This window comes from Mustela erminea, chromosome 2, assembly GCF_009829155.1.
Source record: "Mustela erminea isolate mMusErm1 chromosome 2, mMusErm1.Pri, whole genome shotgun sequence".
NCBI lineage: Eukaryota > Metazoa > Chordata > Mammalia > Carnivora > Mustelidae > Mustela > Mustela erminea.
This window is the reverse complement of record NC_045615.1, coordinates 127,543,541-127,563,429: the sequence shown is the minus strand read 5'-3', so window position 1 is coordinate 127,563,429 and position 19,889 is coordinate 127,543,541. Positions and strand designations below refer to the sequence as shown.

Below are 19,889 nucleotides of genomic sequence, written 5' to 3'. Positions count from 1 at the left end.
ACTTTTCAGACTGACTTCTTTCACTTAGTAATATACATTTAAAATTCCTCCATGCCCTTTTTGGCTTCATAGCTCATTTCTTTTTGGTACTGAGTAATTTTCTATTGCGGATGTTATTTATCCATTCACCCACTGAAGGACATCTTGGTTTCTTCTTTGACAATTATGAATAAATAAATTATGAATAAATTATGCAGGTGTTTGTGTGACATGTTTTCAACTCTTCTGGATAAATAGCAAGAAGTGCTTAGGAAAAGAGTATGTTTAGTTTTGTAAGAAACCAACAGTTTTCCAGTTGTACTATTTTGAATTCCCACCAACAATGAATAAGAATTCCTGCTGCTCCACATCCTCACCAGTATTTAAGGTTGTCAATATTCTGGATTTTGGCCATCCATTAAGATGTGTATTGATGTATCATTTTTTGCTTTAATTTGCATCTCAGTGATGACATACATAAAGCATCTGTTCAGATTATTTGCCAACTATATATCTTCTTTGATGAGGTATTTCTTAAGGTCTTCGGACCCTTTTTTAATTAGGTTTTTTGTTTCTTATTGTTTAGTTTTAAGGTTCTTTGTATACTTTGGAAAACACTCTTTTATCAGATGTGTCTTTTAAAAATATGTTTTCCCAATCTGTGACTCATTTTATTTTCTTGATATTCTTTCCCAGAGCAGAAATTTTTAATTTCATGAAGTCCAGCATATGAATTATTTCTATCAGGAATAATGCCTTTGGTGTTGTTATCTAAAAGTCATCACCATACCCAAGGTCATCTAAGTCTTCACTTACGTTATCTTCTAGGAGTTTTATAGTTTTGAATTTTACATTTATGTCTATAATTATTATTATTATGTCTATAATCCATGATGGGTTAATTTTTGTGAATAGTGTAAGGTTTGTGTCTAGATTCAATGTTTTTTACATGTGGACCTCTACTTGTTCTAGCACTGTTTCTTCAGAAGACTGTCTTCTCCACTGCATTGCCTTTTCCCTTTGTCAAATATGAGTTAACTATATATATATGTGAATCTATTTCTGAGCTCTCTATTGGGTTCTGTTGATCTATTCGCCTATTCTTTCCCCAGTACCACACTGTGTTGATTACTACAGCTATAAGGTAAGTCTCAAAATCAGGTAGTGCTCCTCTTCCAACTCTGTTCTTCTGCTGTGTCAGCTATTCTGGGGAATCATCTCTTTTTGATTTCTTAAGTTACATGGTAGTTTTACTGACTGGTCTATTTTATTCTCATGTGATATGACATATCTATTTCACAAATATTCTTGTATATGACTCTCGTATATGTTACATTTGAACAAGATCATCTTAAAACCAACAACATTCTGCAGAAATAGTATTTTTCATGAAGAAAAATGTTTTCCCATTTGATTCTATAAAATGTTTTTAATATAATATGGAATAAACTTTTATTGAATAAGTTAATGTCACCTTTTATTATTGTCAAGATAACTTTTCTGGTTCATAATTCGATGACTTTTTCCCAGAAATCATTCAGACATAAAGGAATGTGGTGTAATAAAGACATTTAATTTTTTTATTTAGATTATGTTTTGGCCTCAACTAGATTTTATCTTTTTAATTTTATGAGGTATGGAGTGCTTCATTGTGTTCCTATTTCCACAGAAAATGTTCACCCATTTTCACCTTTTGATGAAAGAATGTTAAACAAACAGCTGGTATAGGGTTCCATTTTATAGTTGTTGTTGTTGTTTTAAGATTTTATTTATTTATTTGGCAGAGAGACAGTGAGACAGAATACAAGCAGGGGGAGTGGGAGAAGGAGAAGCAGCATTCCCTGCTGAGCAGGGAGCCCAATGCAGGGCTCAATCCCAGGACCCTGAGATTATGAACTTAGCCAAAGACAGACACTTAATGACTGAGCCACCCAGCTGACCCCCATTTTATTGTTTTCTGCTCCACTGGATAGAGAAAATGCATCTACCATATCTAGCGCTAATAACAACAGAGCCTATTATAAAATACTAATTTAACATTGTTTAAAAAAAGAAGGATTACTAATACTATTTACATTTCCACAAATTTATTCATTAATTTATTTAACTCATACAACATTTATTGAGCACCTACTATGTTGTACTTGTGCTGAGTGATGCTAAATGGAAAAGAGAATTTAATAATACTATGGTATGATATAGGATATGCAGAAAGAATGGGACTGACACAAAGAGAGAAAAAATCAGTCCCTCTTGGAGATTTTAGAATGTCTTGACACGTAAGGAAAGAGTTGAACTACCACTTACAGAATAAATCAGAGTTCTTCATGTAAACATAGATAGAAAAAGGATTTTCTAGTAGAAAGTGTATATACTGTAGCAAAGAAACAGAGAAAAAAAGAGAAATCTGCACTTTGGCCAATTGAGTTGATGACAAATGGTCATCTTCCTGCTACATAGAAATGCTGGACAAAAACTCTCTCTTTCTTAAACACACAGACACACAGAGAGCAACTTGAAAGCCAGAAAGGAAATCCCTTAGGTCTGGAAATTAATAAAATCTCAAAAAAACTAGGAGCACTGGTGGTTCAGTAGGTTAAGCGGCTGCCGTTGTCTCAAGTTACAATCTCCAAGTCCTAGGATAGAGCCCCAGAGGGCTCCCTGCTCAGCAGCGAGTCTGCTTCTCCATTTCCCTCTGCCACTCCCCAACCCCCCAACTCATGCTCACTCTCTCTCCCTCAAATAAATAAATAAAATATTTTTTAAAAGAATCTCAAAAAGCTAGAATTCTCTAGCTTTTTTCTCTAGAATTCTCTTCTCTCCCTAGGGAACATTGATTCTACGGATACTTCCACAGTCATCAGTCTCCTCCATACACACACGCTGCCCCACCAACCATGCACTCACACCAGGTGTGGGGGCTGGAGCTGAACATATTATCAGGCACGTTATATGCAGCCCCTAGCTATTAGCTGGAACTAACTAAGTCATCAACCTGGAATCCCAAAAGGACAGCAGTGGCCATGAAATGAGAAACAACAAAAACAACCAAACTCTCTTAGAACATGGGCTCAAGAAATCAACAAACACGCAAAGCAACTCTGGGCAGGAGGGAAGGGGAGAAGAAAAGCTGATCTGACGAAAAATCAAAATCAATACTTGGAAGAAAAATCATAATCAATACTTAGATTTCTAAGGAGAGAATCAGCATTATAGACAATGTTCTGGATTATACCGTGCTAATAGATAATAGTAAACATGTTAATAGGTAGGTGATAGAATAATCTGAATGAAACTATAAAATGAGTGTGTTTACAATGATTAAGGAGATAAAAAAAGAAATGGAAAGCTTAATGAAAAACAAAGCATCGTGGAAAAAATGATTTTTAAAATAAAGCAATAGCCTTTTAAAAATGAGTATTACAATGAGTGAGATGAATGGTTGAAACAGCTGATTTAAAAAATAGTAAAATATTTTAAAAATGATAAAATACATGACAAATCTAAGGAAATCACCTCAAATATAGCATAGATGGTATTAAAAGTATTAGAGATTTGTATAAGATGAACAATAGTATAGATTATGTTTAACCCATTTATATCTATTTAATGTAACTGCTTATTTTATTTAATCATCTTTTTCCTTTAATATCACCATGCTGTTTTCTTGTTTGTTTGGGTTATCCTTTGCCATATCGACTTTTCCTTTCTGCTTTTTGCTTTTATGAATGAGACTGAGACAAGACTAATGTTATTCTTTTTTACTTAATCTGTTTCTGCTAAATGGGTTGTTACAGAATTGTTTCCTTTAAACGTACATTTCCATTTCCCAAGTGATGCCTATGTAAGCATTGTTACTTTTTTTTCTTTTTCATAATTGTGTCTAGTAATCAATCAGCACTTTCTAACTCAAGGCTTTAATCAACATCAAGAAATTAAATTCAACTATGCCTTTGATTATTGCATCTTTTATGGTTGTTTTGGTTGTTCCTTTGATGGTAACCATAATTATTAGGTGACATCACTTCAAATGATTCCTTATCATACCTGGGTCCCTTTTCATCTCTGCTTGTTATCTTTCTATCTCATCCTGTGTCCTCATCTTGCTCTGGTGTATCCTGATGGCTTTCTGCCTCTCAGAAATTTTGCTTACTGGATACTACTAAGTTTCCAAAATAGATTCCCATAATACTCTCCAGGGAACTGGGATTCTCATTATTCAAGTTACTGTGAAATGTCAAGACGATGTTCTCCTTCCCTATTTCTATAATTTGATTTTTGTGGTTTTGTTCTGTTTTTGGAATCTTTTTGATTGGTATTAAGTTTTTTTCTCCCCCTTAAGAAACCATGTAGGGCTTTTTTCCTTAATCTTGAATAAATATTCATCCACACACTTCCATTTTGGCAACCACTTGAATCTCTTTAAGAGATTTAGATCTGGAGAGCAGATCCATGTGCATAATTTAGAAATCAATTTTCAGTGTCTAATCACTTTTACTGACTATCATTTATCTGGATTACCACGTGTCATCTTTTCCTACCTGGGATAACTGGATTTTAAGTGTTTTGAATCAATTAAGTGTATGAAAATGCGCCACCGTCTGCATGATTTCTACTAGGGCTCTTATTGTCTCTATTCTTATCCCTATACTTAGGGGAATTTCAGTTTTGACAATGAAAAATGCTGTCTCTAATTTCTCTCTGCATTCTACTCTGTCATTTCTGAGGGATGAGGAAGTATAGCAAAAGAGGAGCAAAGGAACACTGATGTAATCAGTTCCCAAAGATGATTGTCTGTGTATTACAGAGATAAATTTATATTTCTCAAACTATGGGAATAGAGAACCAAGGACAGACAAATTATTTTTCTATCATCTTTCTTACAAATGGAGAGGTTTTGTTTGATGATGGAAAATATGTATCAGTCACAAATTATTTTTTATCAATCCTTTGCCATCCATCCTCTACATACAGTAGAAATACCAGATTCTAGCAACAGGTTACTGGTAAAATCCATTTTAAGAATTAAGTTCTTGTCTTTACGAATATATATATACGTATTTCAGGAAATGTCTAAAAGACAATGTCTTAATCTATTAGCCTGTACATTTTAAATTGGAAGCTCCAGGTTACTTTAATTTACCATGATACACAGGAATGTGGATTAACTAAACTACAACTGTATATATATATATATATATATATATACACACACATATATATATGCATATATAGAGAATATAAATATAATTATATTTATTATATATTATATTTATTACATAAATTATTAAATATTATATTTATTATATAATAATTATTATATTTATATATTAATATATATATTTCTCAAGTAGCAAAAGTATGTATCACTGGACCACATATATATTTTTATGCCCTCTCTCACTGATCTAACATGAGGGAAAGTTTAATTTCTTCTCCCAGCCATAACCTGATGTTTTACTATTGCCAGTACCCTAAATTGTAAACATGGTGGGAAAGGACAAATAATCCTCTTCTTAATTTCCAGCCTTGCAGCCTCAAACTAAATAAATGATAGCTACTCAGAGTCATGAGTAGATCTAGAGATATGTGGGTGCATCCAAGATTGCACCACTTAGTAGATACAGATACTTGTACAAGTTCTTACGCATACTGAGTTTCAATCTTCTCTCTAATAAAATGAAAATAAGATGGTGGGTAGATTGGATAAGAAGATATACACAGGAATCCTGGCACACAGAAGCTTCTTAATGAATAGTAGTTAGCATTTCAATTAAGTGTCTGAAGTTGTTTCTCCCTCTTCCAGTTTTTCAGAGGAAAACAAAACCCTTTTCCTTCAGAACTGAAGAGTAGGAAATTCCCTTCTACATTTTTCATTAGGAAAAGAAAATAAGTATTAAATGAAAGGATAAAAATTAAGATCAGGATTATTCTGTGTGTATCCTATTTGTTGCTAACCTGTCCTTTTGAATTTCATTTCTGGCTAGTAACTCAATATGTGTATTTTTCTTATCAGTGGGGATTTTAATTAAAAAATTAGGAAAGAATCTACCTATATGGAAAAAGAGACTCAAATTTAATTTGCTTTGGAAAGGTTCAGGTTAATTCTTTTCTGACATTTACAGAACACTCTTAAATATAGAAATTAAAATCACTATACCACATCTTTATAATCAACCATATCATAACTTCTTTGAAAGCAAGATTTAATTTTACTTCCTCTGTATCAGCCTTATCACATAGCACACATTTGGGCATGTTACAGCTAAAACTATTACCTTTTATGAATCCACAGTATTTTATTTCTATATTAAAATGTTTCATAATATTTTTTTCAAGATTTTTATGTATTTTTTTATTTGACCAAAAGAGATCACAAGTAGGCAGAGAGGCAGGCAGTTGGGGGTGGGGGGGAAGCAGGTTCCCTGCTGAGCAGAGTCAGATGCGGGACTGGATCCCAGGACCCCGAGATCACCACCCAAGCCAGAGGCAGAGGCTTAACCCACTGAGCCACCCAGGCACCTCAAAATGTTTCATAATATTTTAATATTGATATTTAAATATGTGACATAAAATTACATTTTTCAATTATTTACATTTCTTTGTTTATCATCAAGTCAGAGATAGTAAGATTTAACTTACCGGTTGAGGTATAAAGGTATGATCCTATTGGTGGTGGCACTAGCTGTTCTTTTAAGATCTATCTCAGACCCAAGGGTCTTTTTATCAGGGTGTGGAGCACAAGGTAGGAATACAGTGACTGGCTTCTGGAAAGGATGTATTGATGGGTGCTTAACATGGATCAGAGGGCTTGTGGATACTACCGGGTAAGAAGTATCTTGCTGTGTTTTTAGATATGCCACCAAGGATGGGTCAACTGGCTGAACCTATACAAAATAATACATATATTCATATATTTTAATAACAAAAGATGCAAAGTATCCATACATTACTAAACCAATTTTCTGAAAATTTGATAGAACCTAGTTTTATATACTTCCTTGTGCAGTGTTGATAGAATCAACACTGCATTAATTTATAAAAAACACAGCATTTGGTCCCCTTTTTACAAAGTCTTTCTGAAATCTAGGTTCCCTATCCTATGTTATAAATAACTGAGAAACACTCTTAATTGTAGGCAACAAAATGACCTAGAAAACAAAATAGACATTTTACATAATTTCTAATTAGAACTGTTGTTAGATCAAGTGATCTTCAGAAACTAGAAAAACAAGACTATATTTATTTGTTTCCTCTCACATAAGAATGGCTAATAAAAATAGCTAGCATGATTCTAAAATTTCAAGTTTATGGAAAATATCTACGAGTAAATTGCTCATCATATGGTTTTTTCCTTACTTTTTCTTTCTTGCAAACCACTTACAATAACTGGGAGAAACAGGCAAGCAAGGGGGAAGGAAGAGTCAGGCTGTAAGAACAGGAAATACAGAGAAAGTGTATCTTCTAAAATGGGCAACCACGTTCCATTACATCTTGTGTATACCTTGCAAATAGTGTTTGTATATTTTAAATCCTCATTTCAAAAAAGGGTTGTTTTATAATTAAGTATAATGAAATATTCAGAATTATAAATATTTTCATTGATTAGCCTCCTGTTTGTCATCCTCTCAGATGCAAATCTTGACTCATAAATGTCCCAATGTCTGGCATCAGTTTTATCATAGATACTCAACATATATTTTTGTCAATAAATAACATGAAGGAGACACACAAACACTCACGTAGCTAAGAAAGTTTTCAAATACAGCAGGGATTTATTTCAGAATGAGATTCGCTATGCTCTAAATTATCACTTTATCACTAATAACACTGTATATTAGGTCATTAGAAGTAAGAGAAGAATTCATTTACTGGTATAATAAAAAGCTGTGTCTTTTTTAGCCTTTTTGGATCATGTTTACTGACCCACAAAATCTATGAAAAGAAACTGACCAGGTTTTTTTTTTTTTTTTAAGATTTTATTTACTTATTTGGCAGACAGAGATCACAAGAAGGCAGAGAGGCAGGTAGAGAGAGAGAGAGGAGGAAGCAGGCTCCCCGCTGAGCAGAGAGACTGATTCGGGGCTTGATTCCAGAACCCTGAGATCATGTCCTGAGACAAAGGCAGAGGCTTAACCCACTGAGCCACCCAGGCACCCCGAAACTGACCAGTTTTTAATGTTTACCTTTAATTGTACCAGCACTGGTGAGCTGAAAACTCCTGGAGGATAATTTAAGGACACTCGGGAATCCATGCTTGGCTTAAGAGTAAGGCCTTTCTTTGTTACTGTGAAGGACTCTTTCTTTAAACAGGACACAACAGAAAAGATACCCAACTTGTACACTTTCACTTCAGCACAGGTCCCCTGTATCGATTGAGGACATGAAAGTACATTAACACAGCACAGTTCTGGGAGTATCTGCTGTACATACTCTATCTGCTATCCCTGTAATCTCCCACAGTTGGGAAAGATTACATTAACTCTGAAGGGTGGTCATCTCATGAGATGAAGCAGAGGTAGATATTAGTTTCTCAAATTTGAACTACATGACAGAAAAGAGAGAATTAAATATATTTTTAAAATTTAAATTAAATCCCCCCCAAAATGTATAGTGAATGGACAATCACAAGTAGTGTTTTCACAAATATTAACTATTTTTGGAATCCTCTCTTCATTTATCAGAATAAACTTTAAATATTGGTCTTTATCTAGAAAATTGAACACTGTTTTAGGGAATCCCAAACGTCATCATTTGGGTAGTTTATGCAAAAGCTAGAGCACCTGTTCTGTCAGCAAATTCTTCCTTCTGACAATTCACAGTCTCTTAGTAAATTCATTTTCTCTGTTTCTCTCCATGCAGTGGAACAAATGACTGAAAATAGATATTGGTGTTTCATTTTTACATCGTGACATTTAAATTTGTAATGCATCTATGCAGGCACATATTCAAGCTTTTTTATCACACAGAAAAGGAACTGAGTACATAAAGGAAAACAAAATTATCTACTCATATACTCACCAAAGCTTAAAAATGAAGAGGAAGATTTAAAAGTCATTTGGTCTATTCATGTCTCCCCAGACACCAGCCTGGCTCCGCCCCAGCCTGGCTCCGCCCCAGCCTGAGTGGATAATCATGCAGACACACACACACACACACACACACACACACACACACACACACACACACGTTTCAGGGACAGTCACAATGGAGCAATGGAGAATAATCTGTCATTTGAAAACTAAGGAAGACATTTCACAATATCACTTCATGAATCCGTCCTTGGGAAAATTCAGGGTGTGATGAATGTAGTTGATTGGCTGAAGGGAAAATGGTGAGAGGTAAGAAAAAAAGTCTTCCCGGAACTGATAGTGGGTTGTGCATTCAGAGCCTACTTGGCAGATGCTGGGAACCGGAAGTGTTTTTAAGCAGGGGAGTGTCAGGAACAGAATTCTGATGATGGTTTGTTTATCTGACTCCAGAATTAGAATTCTTAAATGTCCTAGGAACCACACAAAATTTTGGAGGCAATCCAGAGTTTAAAAATTTTTGAGCTAAAAATAGGGATAACTACCATTAGAAAACTATAAAAAGTATATGCTTTTATATTTTCCAGTAGACAATGGTCCTCTTATTTTGTTTTCCTTCTTGCTCTTATGATCCATTTACAAAATATCTTGCTGTCCATTTTGTGAAAGTCCCAGGCAGTGTCAACCATTTTTGCTTTTATAATGACAGTCACACAGACTGCTTAAGATTAAAAAGCCACAGTCAAGGGCAATGCAGACCAGACTATTAGACATACAGTCTTCCTGGACTAAATATAAAATATGCTAGTGACATGAATTGGAATAAATAATTAGAACAGGATTCACTTTCATATTCTACTCTATAACCTTGTTTGTAACTCAGAAAAGACAAAAATCAGAAGAAGAGATATATTATAAAGCATTTCTTATTTAGTGGAATTTTAAATATTTATTCCTTGCCCTTTTTTTTCAAATAATAACAATTTTCATAAAGCTAAAAGGTCAAATATTCTGTTTAAAAATAAATTCAGTGGTCCACAGAAGAATCTTTAACCTTAGTTCCCATCAACTCTATGCTGAGTTTAATAACTTATATAGCCTGTCTTCAAAACATATGAATTTGTGACCATAGAGAAACTCAGAGTTACTACAATAAGTTGACCATGAAAAATGGTAATTTATTAACTACTAACACGTGTTTATAAGCTTCCTTTTATCTCTATATGTGCATTTATTCATTTAATCCCTATGACCCTATCAGGTGGAACTAATATTGTATTCATTTTTCAGATAAAGAAATTAAGTCATGGAAAGGTTACATAATATACCCACACCAACATAGCACGGAAGTACAGGAACCAGATTTCAAACCCAGCTTATCTTCCTCCACAACCACATCCTAACTACCACATATACTGTCTTCTGTGTATAAACAAAACACAATTTATAGACTTAAAAACTATTTCAAGGAACACACACACACAATTGTTCATCTTTTTTTTTTTTTTAACATATTTTCCCAACTCATGAATGATAAAAAATAAAGCTAGTATTATCTGGGGATTCCAACATTCTTAAATTTAGACAGAGTCCATCACATTTAAATGTTAGTCTATTGGTAGTCTAAGGCATGAAGCTAATTAAGCCATGATTTTGATTTTGTTTCCCAGGTGAAAACACAACAGTTGCTGGGTCCTAGACCCAAGTTCTTCATTCTTAAGTTTGGCGGAAGATTTCTGCTCTTTGACCATAAAGATAAAAAGATAGCAAAAAGTTTGTGGACTCACTGGTGTTAATCTAATTAACCCTTCCATTTTTTACCAATGGGGTAATTATAGATACACACAATTTGGTAGTCCGAGTAATATTTAGTAAAGGAGTCGAACAGCAAAAGTAGATGTAGCCAAGGATTTACCAACCTTATAACTTCCTCTCATTCCTTCCAGTGAATTTGGGGTTAGGTAACTTGATTGAAGGTTTATGTCAGACATTTTCACCATGATGTCTCTGTAATTTCCCCTGTAACGTGCAGTAAATGGAATTGCAATGCATATTGGAAATGGAATTTTTTTTTCCATATCTGAACATTCAACAGCGATGACATTACTGACCAACTCTTCACTATCGCTCACTATTAAAGAACTCATGCTGTTAACTATCCGGCATTCTAGATGTTGTAGAATATATGATGGTGCCGTAATGTAACAAGACACTTGGGGGCTGGTATTACTCAGCATATCAAAATACCTGCAGGAAAAAAATAAACAATTTTTCCAATTACTTATGTATTATTATGGCTAAATGCCATAAGAAACTCTTAATTGTAGAGAACAAACAGGTTAATGGAGAGAGGTGAGCAGGGGGTGGGCTTAAATGGGAGATGGGTGTTAAGAAGGGCACTTGTGATGAGCACTGAGTGTTTTAAGTAACTGATGAGTCACTAAATTCTAGTCCTGAGTCACTAAATTCTAGTCCTGAAACCAATATTACCCTATATGTTAACTAACTATAATTTGAATTAAAAAATTTTAAAAATTAAAATAAAATATAAAACAAATATATAAATAAGTTCAAGCTCTAGAGCCACATTGTCTTCCTGTGAATCCCAACTTTTCCACTTACTGACTGTTCAACCTTTAGCAAGGTACTCAGACTCTCTGTGCCTTAGTTTATTCGACTGCAAAATTATAATAAAACAATACCTGTCTCATAAGAAGGCTGTGAGAATTAAATAAACTAGTATATGTTAAGTAATTAAAAAGCTATGCTTAAAACATAGTAGGTATTATATATATGAACTATTATTACTATTGACATTACTATTATTATTTAAGTGGTTGATTTCTCCATTTTGTTCATTTTACAATATGAATCTGAAGATTGTTAATGCTTCTTGAAAAACCAAGTACTAATACCTGAATCATTAACTGAATTTTGAGGAAAGGGGATAAATACATATCTGGTATTGGAATTATCCAAACGCATTATATCAAATGATGTTTATTATGTTTTTTAGAAAACCCAAGAAAGGTACAAAAGTACTGTGAACATATCATTAACTATTAAAATTAGAAGCAAAATATTTACAATCCTTGAAGAATTGATCCAAAAGTTTATTTTGACCATTTTTTGTACTCTTGCTTTTTATAACCATCACCTTTGCCAGAGGTTTTAGGGTCTTAAACATTTGATTGAAATTTGAGATCAGTCATTATTTGTTTGACTTTATACATCAATAATTATTATGAAAATAGCCAATATTTTAGCTATCTCTATGGACCAGATTTTAGGTTATGCATTATTTCTTTTTTTTTTTTTAATTTTGTTATTTTTCAGTAATCTCTCTTTCTGACATGGTGCTCAAACTTGCAACCCCCAGATTACGGTTTGCATGCTCTACTGAGCGAGTCAGTCAGGTGCCACCACATTATTTCATTTAACCCTCACTAGGGAGTCAGACAGGAACTTTTTTACACCTTTTACAGATAGGGAAACCAGGCTTAGAAAATTTCACTTGTTGAAAATTACACTGATGGTAGATCTATAGAATCAATAATTGAATCCATCTATATTTAGCACAAAAGCCCAAACTCTGATAAAATATCCTCAAATCATTCCAAACCACTGGCTTCTTTATTCATTACAAACTGAAACTAATACCTAATTCAGAATAGTCTGAAGAAGGAATGAGATAAAATATTTAAACTTCTTATAATAGGGGGTTAGCATAAATTTCATGCTCAATAAATTACATCTCTATATTAAAATTACCAGCTTGAGTTTCTCCTCTTCTTTCTACTTTTCATTTCTTGTCAGTGAAATGGCTAAAATATTGGCAATGTCAATGAGAAGATCAATACAAAATAGCGCACTAATACCCACTTGTAGTATAAACAGGTTTTAACTATTTTTCAATTCTTAGTGAACTGAATTTTATAATGCCCTCTAACATAGATATTTTTTAAAAAACGTTGAAATTGCAGAGATTTATTTATTTATATTTATAATTCTGAACCTGTAAAGTTGGAAGAAAAATTACCCAGTACATTCGTTTGTTTGTATATTCTCTAATGATGGTACTTCAAAAAAATGAGAAATAATTTCTGAATTGTTTAATAGAGAATAGAGAATACAGTGACCCAGCCTTGTATAATTTCAAAAATAATTTTCTTCCGTGCCTTGAAAACTGTCTGCACTAAAAGCACAGATGAGGTGAGGAAAGAGAACCATAAATACTTCCGTTTCCTCTAGCCTTAGTCAAAGAGACCTAGTCCCGCAGCTAAAGTAATCAGATTGGTTTGTGTTACTCTTGTTTTCCTTTAAGTCTGTACACACTAGGACAAGGACACTAGACGAGATAGGTTTCTTACAGAAAGCTATCCAGGGAGGAATCACAAGAGATTCCCAGCGAGGTTTTGTTTATGATACACATATTTTAAGTGGCCTGATGGCTTCCTAGCCTGAAGGATTGAAAGGACTCGTCATCTTTATAAATAACGCAAGCCAAGCACAATCGGTTTGGGTGCTACAAAGAGGAAATCACCAAGGAGGGAACACCTAAGGGAGGTGTTAGAGGGAGTGGTTCAGCTGTGACTCATTAGCTGATGCTTTGAGTCATTTCTGAATGTGAGAATATGAAGTGTTAATTTTTTCTCAAGTGATATGGGCAACTACGTATTTACTAATTTAAGTACCTCTTTTGCAGGGGCAGTAATTCTTTAAAGCTATGGGGTCTATCAAGCTCTGAATGTACTTCCATGATAAAATTCATTAGATTCTCAGCCCTGTAGGAACCTCACAGCTGACCTAACTCAACCTCTTCGTTTTATTGATGAGATAAATAAGGTCAAAATAGCAAAATGAGTTGCTTGAGATTGAAGACTCAGTTGTGGTGTTGCCCTGGAAATTGTACCGTACACCTGAAAAGAGCATCATATGTCTTATGTCATGGCAGAGAGCGGTTAAGTGAAGGTTGGAAGCACGTGGGAAGTAGAGAAAGTGAGGGTTGTTGAGAGTGAAATCAATTGCACACTCACAATCCACTCAGCATGAACATCTGCAAAGGAGTGTGGTGCTAGGCTCTTTATGTGACTTTCTCATTTGACCTTACCAAATATACCCAGGAAGTATATGTTATTTCTGAAAAGAAGAAAATAGGACTGAAAAATGAAGCAAGTTGAGCAGGATCACAAAACTAGCATGTTTTTAAAAATAAATAAATAAATAAATAAAGAGATAAAATTTAAGTCCATCTGATTCCCAAAGCAATGATTCTTTTCATTACTCCCCATTGTCTTCTAAGAGTGTGATCTTTGCAGGAAAACTTTGGCTGTGAATATTTTATTTTATTTGGACAAATAGGGATGATTATCCCCTTGTTTAAGGGAAATAATTGATAAAGCATATCTGTCAATTTCAACTTTTTTTTTTTTTGAAGTCAGGGGCTCTTTGAGAATCTGGTAAAGGCTCTGTATCATCTCTAAGGAAATAAAATAAATATGAAACCATACACTCGGTTTTAAAAACTGCCTAAAGCTTACTCATGCCCCCTAGAATCTACAGACACAGGTTAAGAATTTATGATAATTTATAAATAAAATAAACGTGAGAATTTATTTGAGGATACAGCTAAAATAAATCTGAGGCTAGAAAATGTTTTCCTAGTATCTGAACTTTCCACAGCTTCCTAGTTTTTTTCTTATTATAATTGAAAGGGTAGTGATTTAGAAGAGCGTTCATGTTCTGGACAATTGTTCATTTAAATGACTTTCTTCTATAGTGGAATCCTCTTCCTTTAAAGAAACGTTTAATGTTTGTTTCCTAAAATTTTAAATAATATTGGTAATAGCAGTCACATAACTTTACCAGGGATAATTTAAACAGAATTATTGATTTACAATATATTTTGGAGATCTGAAATGGAAAAATAAAATCATCATATATAAATATTATGTATAATAACTACAGAAACATGCTTATCACCAGGGATATACAAGTACCTCTACTTTACATTTACTTACTCCTTTTCCATTATGTTATTCTTTTGCTTTAGACTCTCTGAATCATTGGAAAGAAGATTATTCTGATACTTGCTGGAGATATCACATGTTATTGAGGATGCGGTAATCTCTTCTCTTTGGCTCTCTGAGGTCTCTTGAATTTCTCTTTCTGTTGTCTGGATTATGTCATGCATCTCTTCCCTGTTGCCATTTATGTTCTCAACAGTCATGTGTACTGTTTGTTCATCGTCTTCATTTTCATCATTATCAGGGAACATTTTGTTCTGTGACTCCCCTAGCTCTGTTACATCTCCATTCAATGAGGTATTGTTTTTTTCCCCCACTGATTCTGAACTCATATGTGCTTTATTTTTTTTTAACTGGACCTGGTTTGTATAAGGACTTTGCTCTTCATTTGTGGGAGAAACAGTAGCTGTTTCTATGACATTTTGTTGCCCTCTTGCAGCAATGTCTGCTGCTTTGATATCGTGAATGGTGGACATTGTCTGCAGTGGGGTACATTCATCATGCATGCCGCATAAATTACACATCTCCTTTTCTTCTTTCTTTAGAAGTGTAGCAGTGCTCCCCAAATATTCGTTTATTTTCATGAGACAGTCTATGAAAGTAGAGATTTCTGCACACACACAGATACATAAAGAGAACAAAATACAAAACTGAATCAAATTATATTTCTCCACTGACATCTAATGAGGTATGGCAAGATAACCTTAGACACCTATCAAGACCCTTACCAGGCATTTAAACCCACCTCCCTCTTGAAAGACAAGTCATTTGCACAACTGTCACTCTTTTAACATACTTAGGAATTGGGGACAAATTGCTTCTTACTGTAGTGGCAAAGAGTAAGTCTAATCCCTCCTGCTCATAAAAATGCTTTGAATGTTTAAGGCAGACACAATGACCCCATCACATCCATAAAACTCTTCAATTGAAATCAACATCTTTCTCAATAATTCCTTGATGATTTAGTATGATTTTGAGAATTGTTCTTCTCCTTCGAATGTACTATATCATTTATCAATGACCCACTTATAATTATTTGCGTAAAATTTAGCAAAACACTTTGGATGAGACTTGGGTAGCCGGCATACCACAGCTACACTATTTCTACTGGCACAGATGTTACATTTTATAAGGTGCTTTGTTGGCTGCTGTAGGAATTAAGTTCTGTTTACACTATTCCTCCTGCTGAGCCTGTGATCATTTACGATTTTCAAATTGGCCTTCCAAAAAATAGCTCCAACTGTACAGGTTCTGAGTCTCTGATGAGAACATGCACTGGCTACTCAGAGGCTGCTAAACCAAGTCAAACCTCTTCATGCTGATGTAGACCCTCCCCAGGATGTGATCTGATATGGTCTCTCACTTCTTCCCCATGTCCTTTCATTCTCGTCTTTGTCCATCCTTTCTCTGAGGTTACAGCTCACAGCTGAAGTCATCTGACCACTTCTTGCAGGCTTAGCAACTCTCCAATCTTTAGAATTCAATTCTGAACTAAGGAATATGTAATTTATAGCCCCATAGGTCAGTACTTTAAGAATCATCATTAAATCATCTTTTGACGAGTCTGGGTTTATCTTTGGGCTCCAATCTGACAACTTGTGCTTTTTTTTTTTTTTGTCTTGTACCTAAGACTGTCTTTATTTTATTTTCCTCTTCTAGAAGCAGTGTCCTTGTCATTTTCCATGAATAAGTATTTGTCTCAATATGTTGCCTGGGACCTTGTTCAATTTTCTCCAGAGACTGGAGTCCTGGCTACAAGCTCCAGATGCTGTTTTCTGGGTCATGCTGCCTTTGGGCAAATTTCCCTAATGCCTACCAACTGCCCCCTAGATAATTTCTTAACATTATCCCCTGGATTCCTGATTGATAAGACTTACGCACTTGCTTTGACACTGTATTATTTAGAATTGGATTTCATGATAACACCCATCTTTTTATCTAGAGTAACTGTGGTTGTCTGAGATCATATTTATCAGACACAGTATTCTTCCTGCCATACTTCTCAGCATCCGTTATACCCAATGGGGACTATTCCAAGAATCTGCTCCCCTCTTTGTATGTGTGGGAGGGAGATCCAATTCTATAGCTCAGCGCAGCCCAGTCTTTCTAGTGTTTTTGCAATAATGGTTTCGAACGCAAGTAATTCTACACATAGAATATCATATTCCAATCTAGAAAAACTGCTTGTTCTACCTCAAACTAGGGATGTTTTCGTACCTTTAATCTTGGATCCTGTTAATAATAACCATGCCTGGAATGCTCTTTCAAGATTCGTAATTTCCAGCTGCGTAAATCCAATTCATTCCTTAAGCTTCAGTTTAAATACAGCATCTGGTCCAGCAAAGTTCCCTATTTCCCACTCTGAAAATGGAATCTTGCCTGCTTGTGAAGTCTTAATGGACTTCCTTTGTATGTCTTTAATGGGACTGGGCTTAATGTCCCTTGCATTATTGTGCATTTGTCTTACCTGATTTCCCCTAATATATTGTTGGTCCTTTGTGGACAAGTCTCCGTCTTAGCCTTCTTTGCATGCTCCTTTGTACTTCTCAATGCGACTACCCTACCAACATTTCTTTTCTTTTTTTTTTTTTTTTAAGATTTTATTTATTTATTTGACAGAGAGAGATCACAAGTAGGCAGAGAGGCAGGCAGAGAGAGAGAGAGGAGGAAGCAGGCTCCCTGCTGATCAGAGAGCCTAATGCGGGACTCGATCCCAGGACCCTGAGATCATGACCTGAGCCGAAGGCAGCGGCTTAACCCACTGAGCCACCCAGGCGCCCTACCCTACCAACATTTCTTAGAGAAAGAATAAATCAAAGAAATACTTGCCTTGTCTCCGGATACATTGATTCTCCTTGTCGAGCAGTGCATACAGCTGCTGGCAGGTAGAGAGCAGAGTGCCTGCAGCGTGTTCCAAGAGTTGGTGAAGGGCCCCACTGAGCTCCTGACCCAGAAAGACCACTGTAGCTATCCAAGTGGCCCCGCCAGACCCTTCACCAGGGTTCTCACCCAGGAGGGCCTGTTGTAGCATCAGGTTTTGTCTCCAAATCTGCTTCAGTATTTTTCCTAGTTTGCCTGAGCCCATGTCCTCTGAATCCATGTATGCTCTAGGAGTGGAATGCTTCTTTTCTGCCAGCAAAGCCTAAAGGTTTAGCAAATTCAAACTTGGCGATAGTGCTTCAAATCTAGGAGATGATCCAAGTGAGCCAGCCAAGCACTTTCTTGCAATATAATAGTTTATTCAGCTTCTTGTTGACCAGTGAAAAGTTACTAGGTGACCAAGGAGGGGTGTTCCCACACCCTGGGTGCCACTGTGTACAGAATAGATTAATCACAGGAATAGAACTAGCTCACACCATTCCACTTGCCATGTAAGAATTACACATTCAATATATATATGGGAAGCCCTGTAAGCCTTTCAAGTTTGGAGGCAACAAAATAAAGATTCTGTGGCAGGATGAGAACTATTAATCAAAGGTAAACTGTTTAACAATATCGCCAACAAGATTCCTATGTGATATTTCAAAATACTTATGGATGAAGTAATATGACATTCGAATTGCTGCCAAACAATCTGGGAGAGTGGGAGTGGTGTGCAGATGAATTAAGATGGGTTGCTACTTACTTGTTGAAGCTGGACATGGTTATAAGCAAGGTCATTACGAGTCTCTCTAATTAGCATATATTTATAATTTTTTTTATAATAAAGACTTAAGAAAAGATTTCTCTGCTGGAGCAAGTCTATTGGCATCGGTTGGGGAAGATCTAATTAGTACCTTCCTATAGGGGAAATCTGCAGTATGATTGAGATAGATGCTTGGACTCTTAACTCTGTGATACTTTCTCTCTAATTAGATAAAATGCCCCTTCCCTAAAATAAAGCAAACCCAAAGGGTGACTCTCTCTGAACTAGTAAGGACTCTGCACCCTGTATAATTAAAAATCAAATGCAACAAGTTCTCATTACCACTGGCCTTACAGTTGGCAATTACGCATGAGGCCATTGCAACACAGGACATGATACAGGAGAACCTTGGGTAGGTGCTGTGGGGAGAACCCAGGACAGCCTGCTTCCTCCCATCCAGTCCCACTCCCCTCTCCTAATAAGAGAGAACACAGCACCCAAGGGACAGGGCAGTACCTTCCATACAGACACATGTTCTCTCAGAAGTACTTGGTGAAGTGAAAGCTTTCCAGAGCAGAGCCAGACTGCTGCTTTCCACAGCCATTGCATCATCTCATCTAACTGGGGAATTCTTAGAGCCACACTCCTGATACCTAGAAGACAAGACAGGGAGACAAAACCCAGTGAATAAATAAGGAATGATATCACAGGCCTAAATACTGTCCCAGCTGCCTGTGGTTTGAAGAGCCTTCGAGGAAAGGAAAGGAGAAGTATGCAGCGAGGTACCAAGTTTGTGCAGAAGTAGGGGCGCAGTGAACCCCTGTTCACCAAAGAGGTGATTTTTTTGGAGATACAAGTTCAGACCACATCATGGGTCACATTGTTTTAAAATTTTACACCTTCTTCTGAACACTAAACATTTTCTTGTTCAATTTTCTTTACTCTTGTTTTCTTCCCTTTTCCTTTAACTCCTGAAATAAGTATTTAGTTATTGGTATTAGTATATATAATGGCTTTAATTCAGTGTCATTTCTGAAAACTTTCTATAGCATTTACTGTTCTTGCCTGATAAGAGAGCATTTACTGCATTTACTGCCCACAAGCTGTGGGCTGGGAATGGGGTCTTTTAGGACTTGGGAGAGAGGCAGACACATAACATACTATGAAAATGCAGCTCAGCCTGTGCTGGGAGGTAGCGCAAAAGCAGAAATAGAAAGATCGTGGAAGCTT

General features: G+C 35.5%; 1 protein-coding gene across 2 annotated transcripts in view; it reads right to left on the bottom strand.

Annotated features, from left to right (window-relative positions):
* The window catches only part of DTHD1 (death domain containing 1), a 69,131-nt gene extending 49,823 nt beyond the window's left edge, over nucleotides 1-19,308 (bottom strand). For both annotated transcript variants that reach the window (XM_032334060.1, XM_032334062.1), the window contains exons 1-6: nucleotides 19,176-19,308; nucleotides 17,864-18,176; nucleotides 15,029-15,644; nucleotides 10,928-11,255; nucleotides 8,166-8,345; nucleotides 6,622-6,866 (exon numbers count right to left, since the gene is read on the bottom strand). In XM_032334060.1, the coding sequence (XP_032189951.1) occupies nucleotides 6,622-6,866; nucleotides 8,166-8,345; nucleotides 10,928-11,255; nucleotides 15,029-15,644; nucleotides 17,864-18,176; nucleotides 19,176-19,271 (1,778 nt within the window). In that variant the 5' untranslated portion in view covers nucleotides 19,272-19,308. The remainder of the gene's footprint in view (nucleotides 1-6,621; nucleotides 6,867-8,165; nucleotides 8,346-10,927; nucleotides 11,256-15,028; nucleotides 15,645-17,863; nucleotides 18,177-19,175) is intronic.
* Between the last annotated feature and the right edge of the window lie 581 nt (nucleotides 19,309-19,889).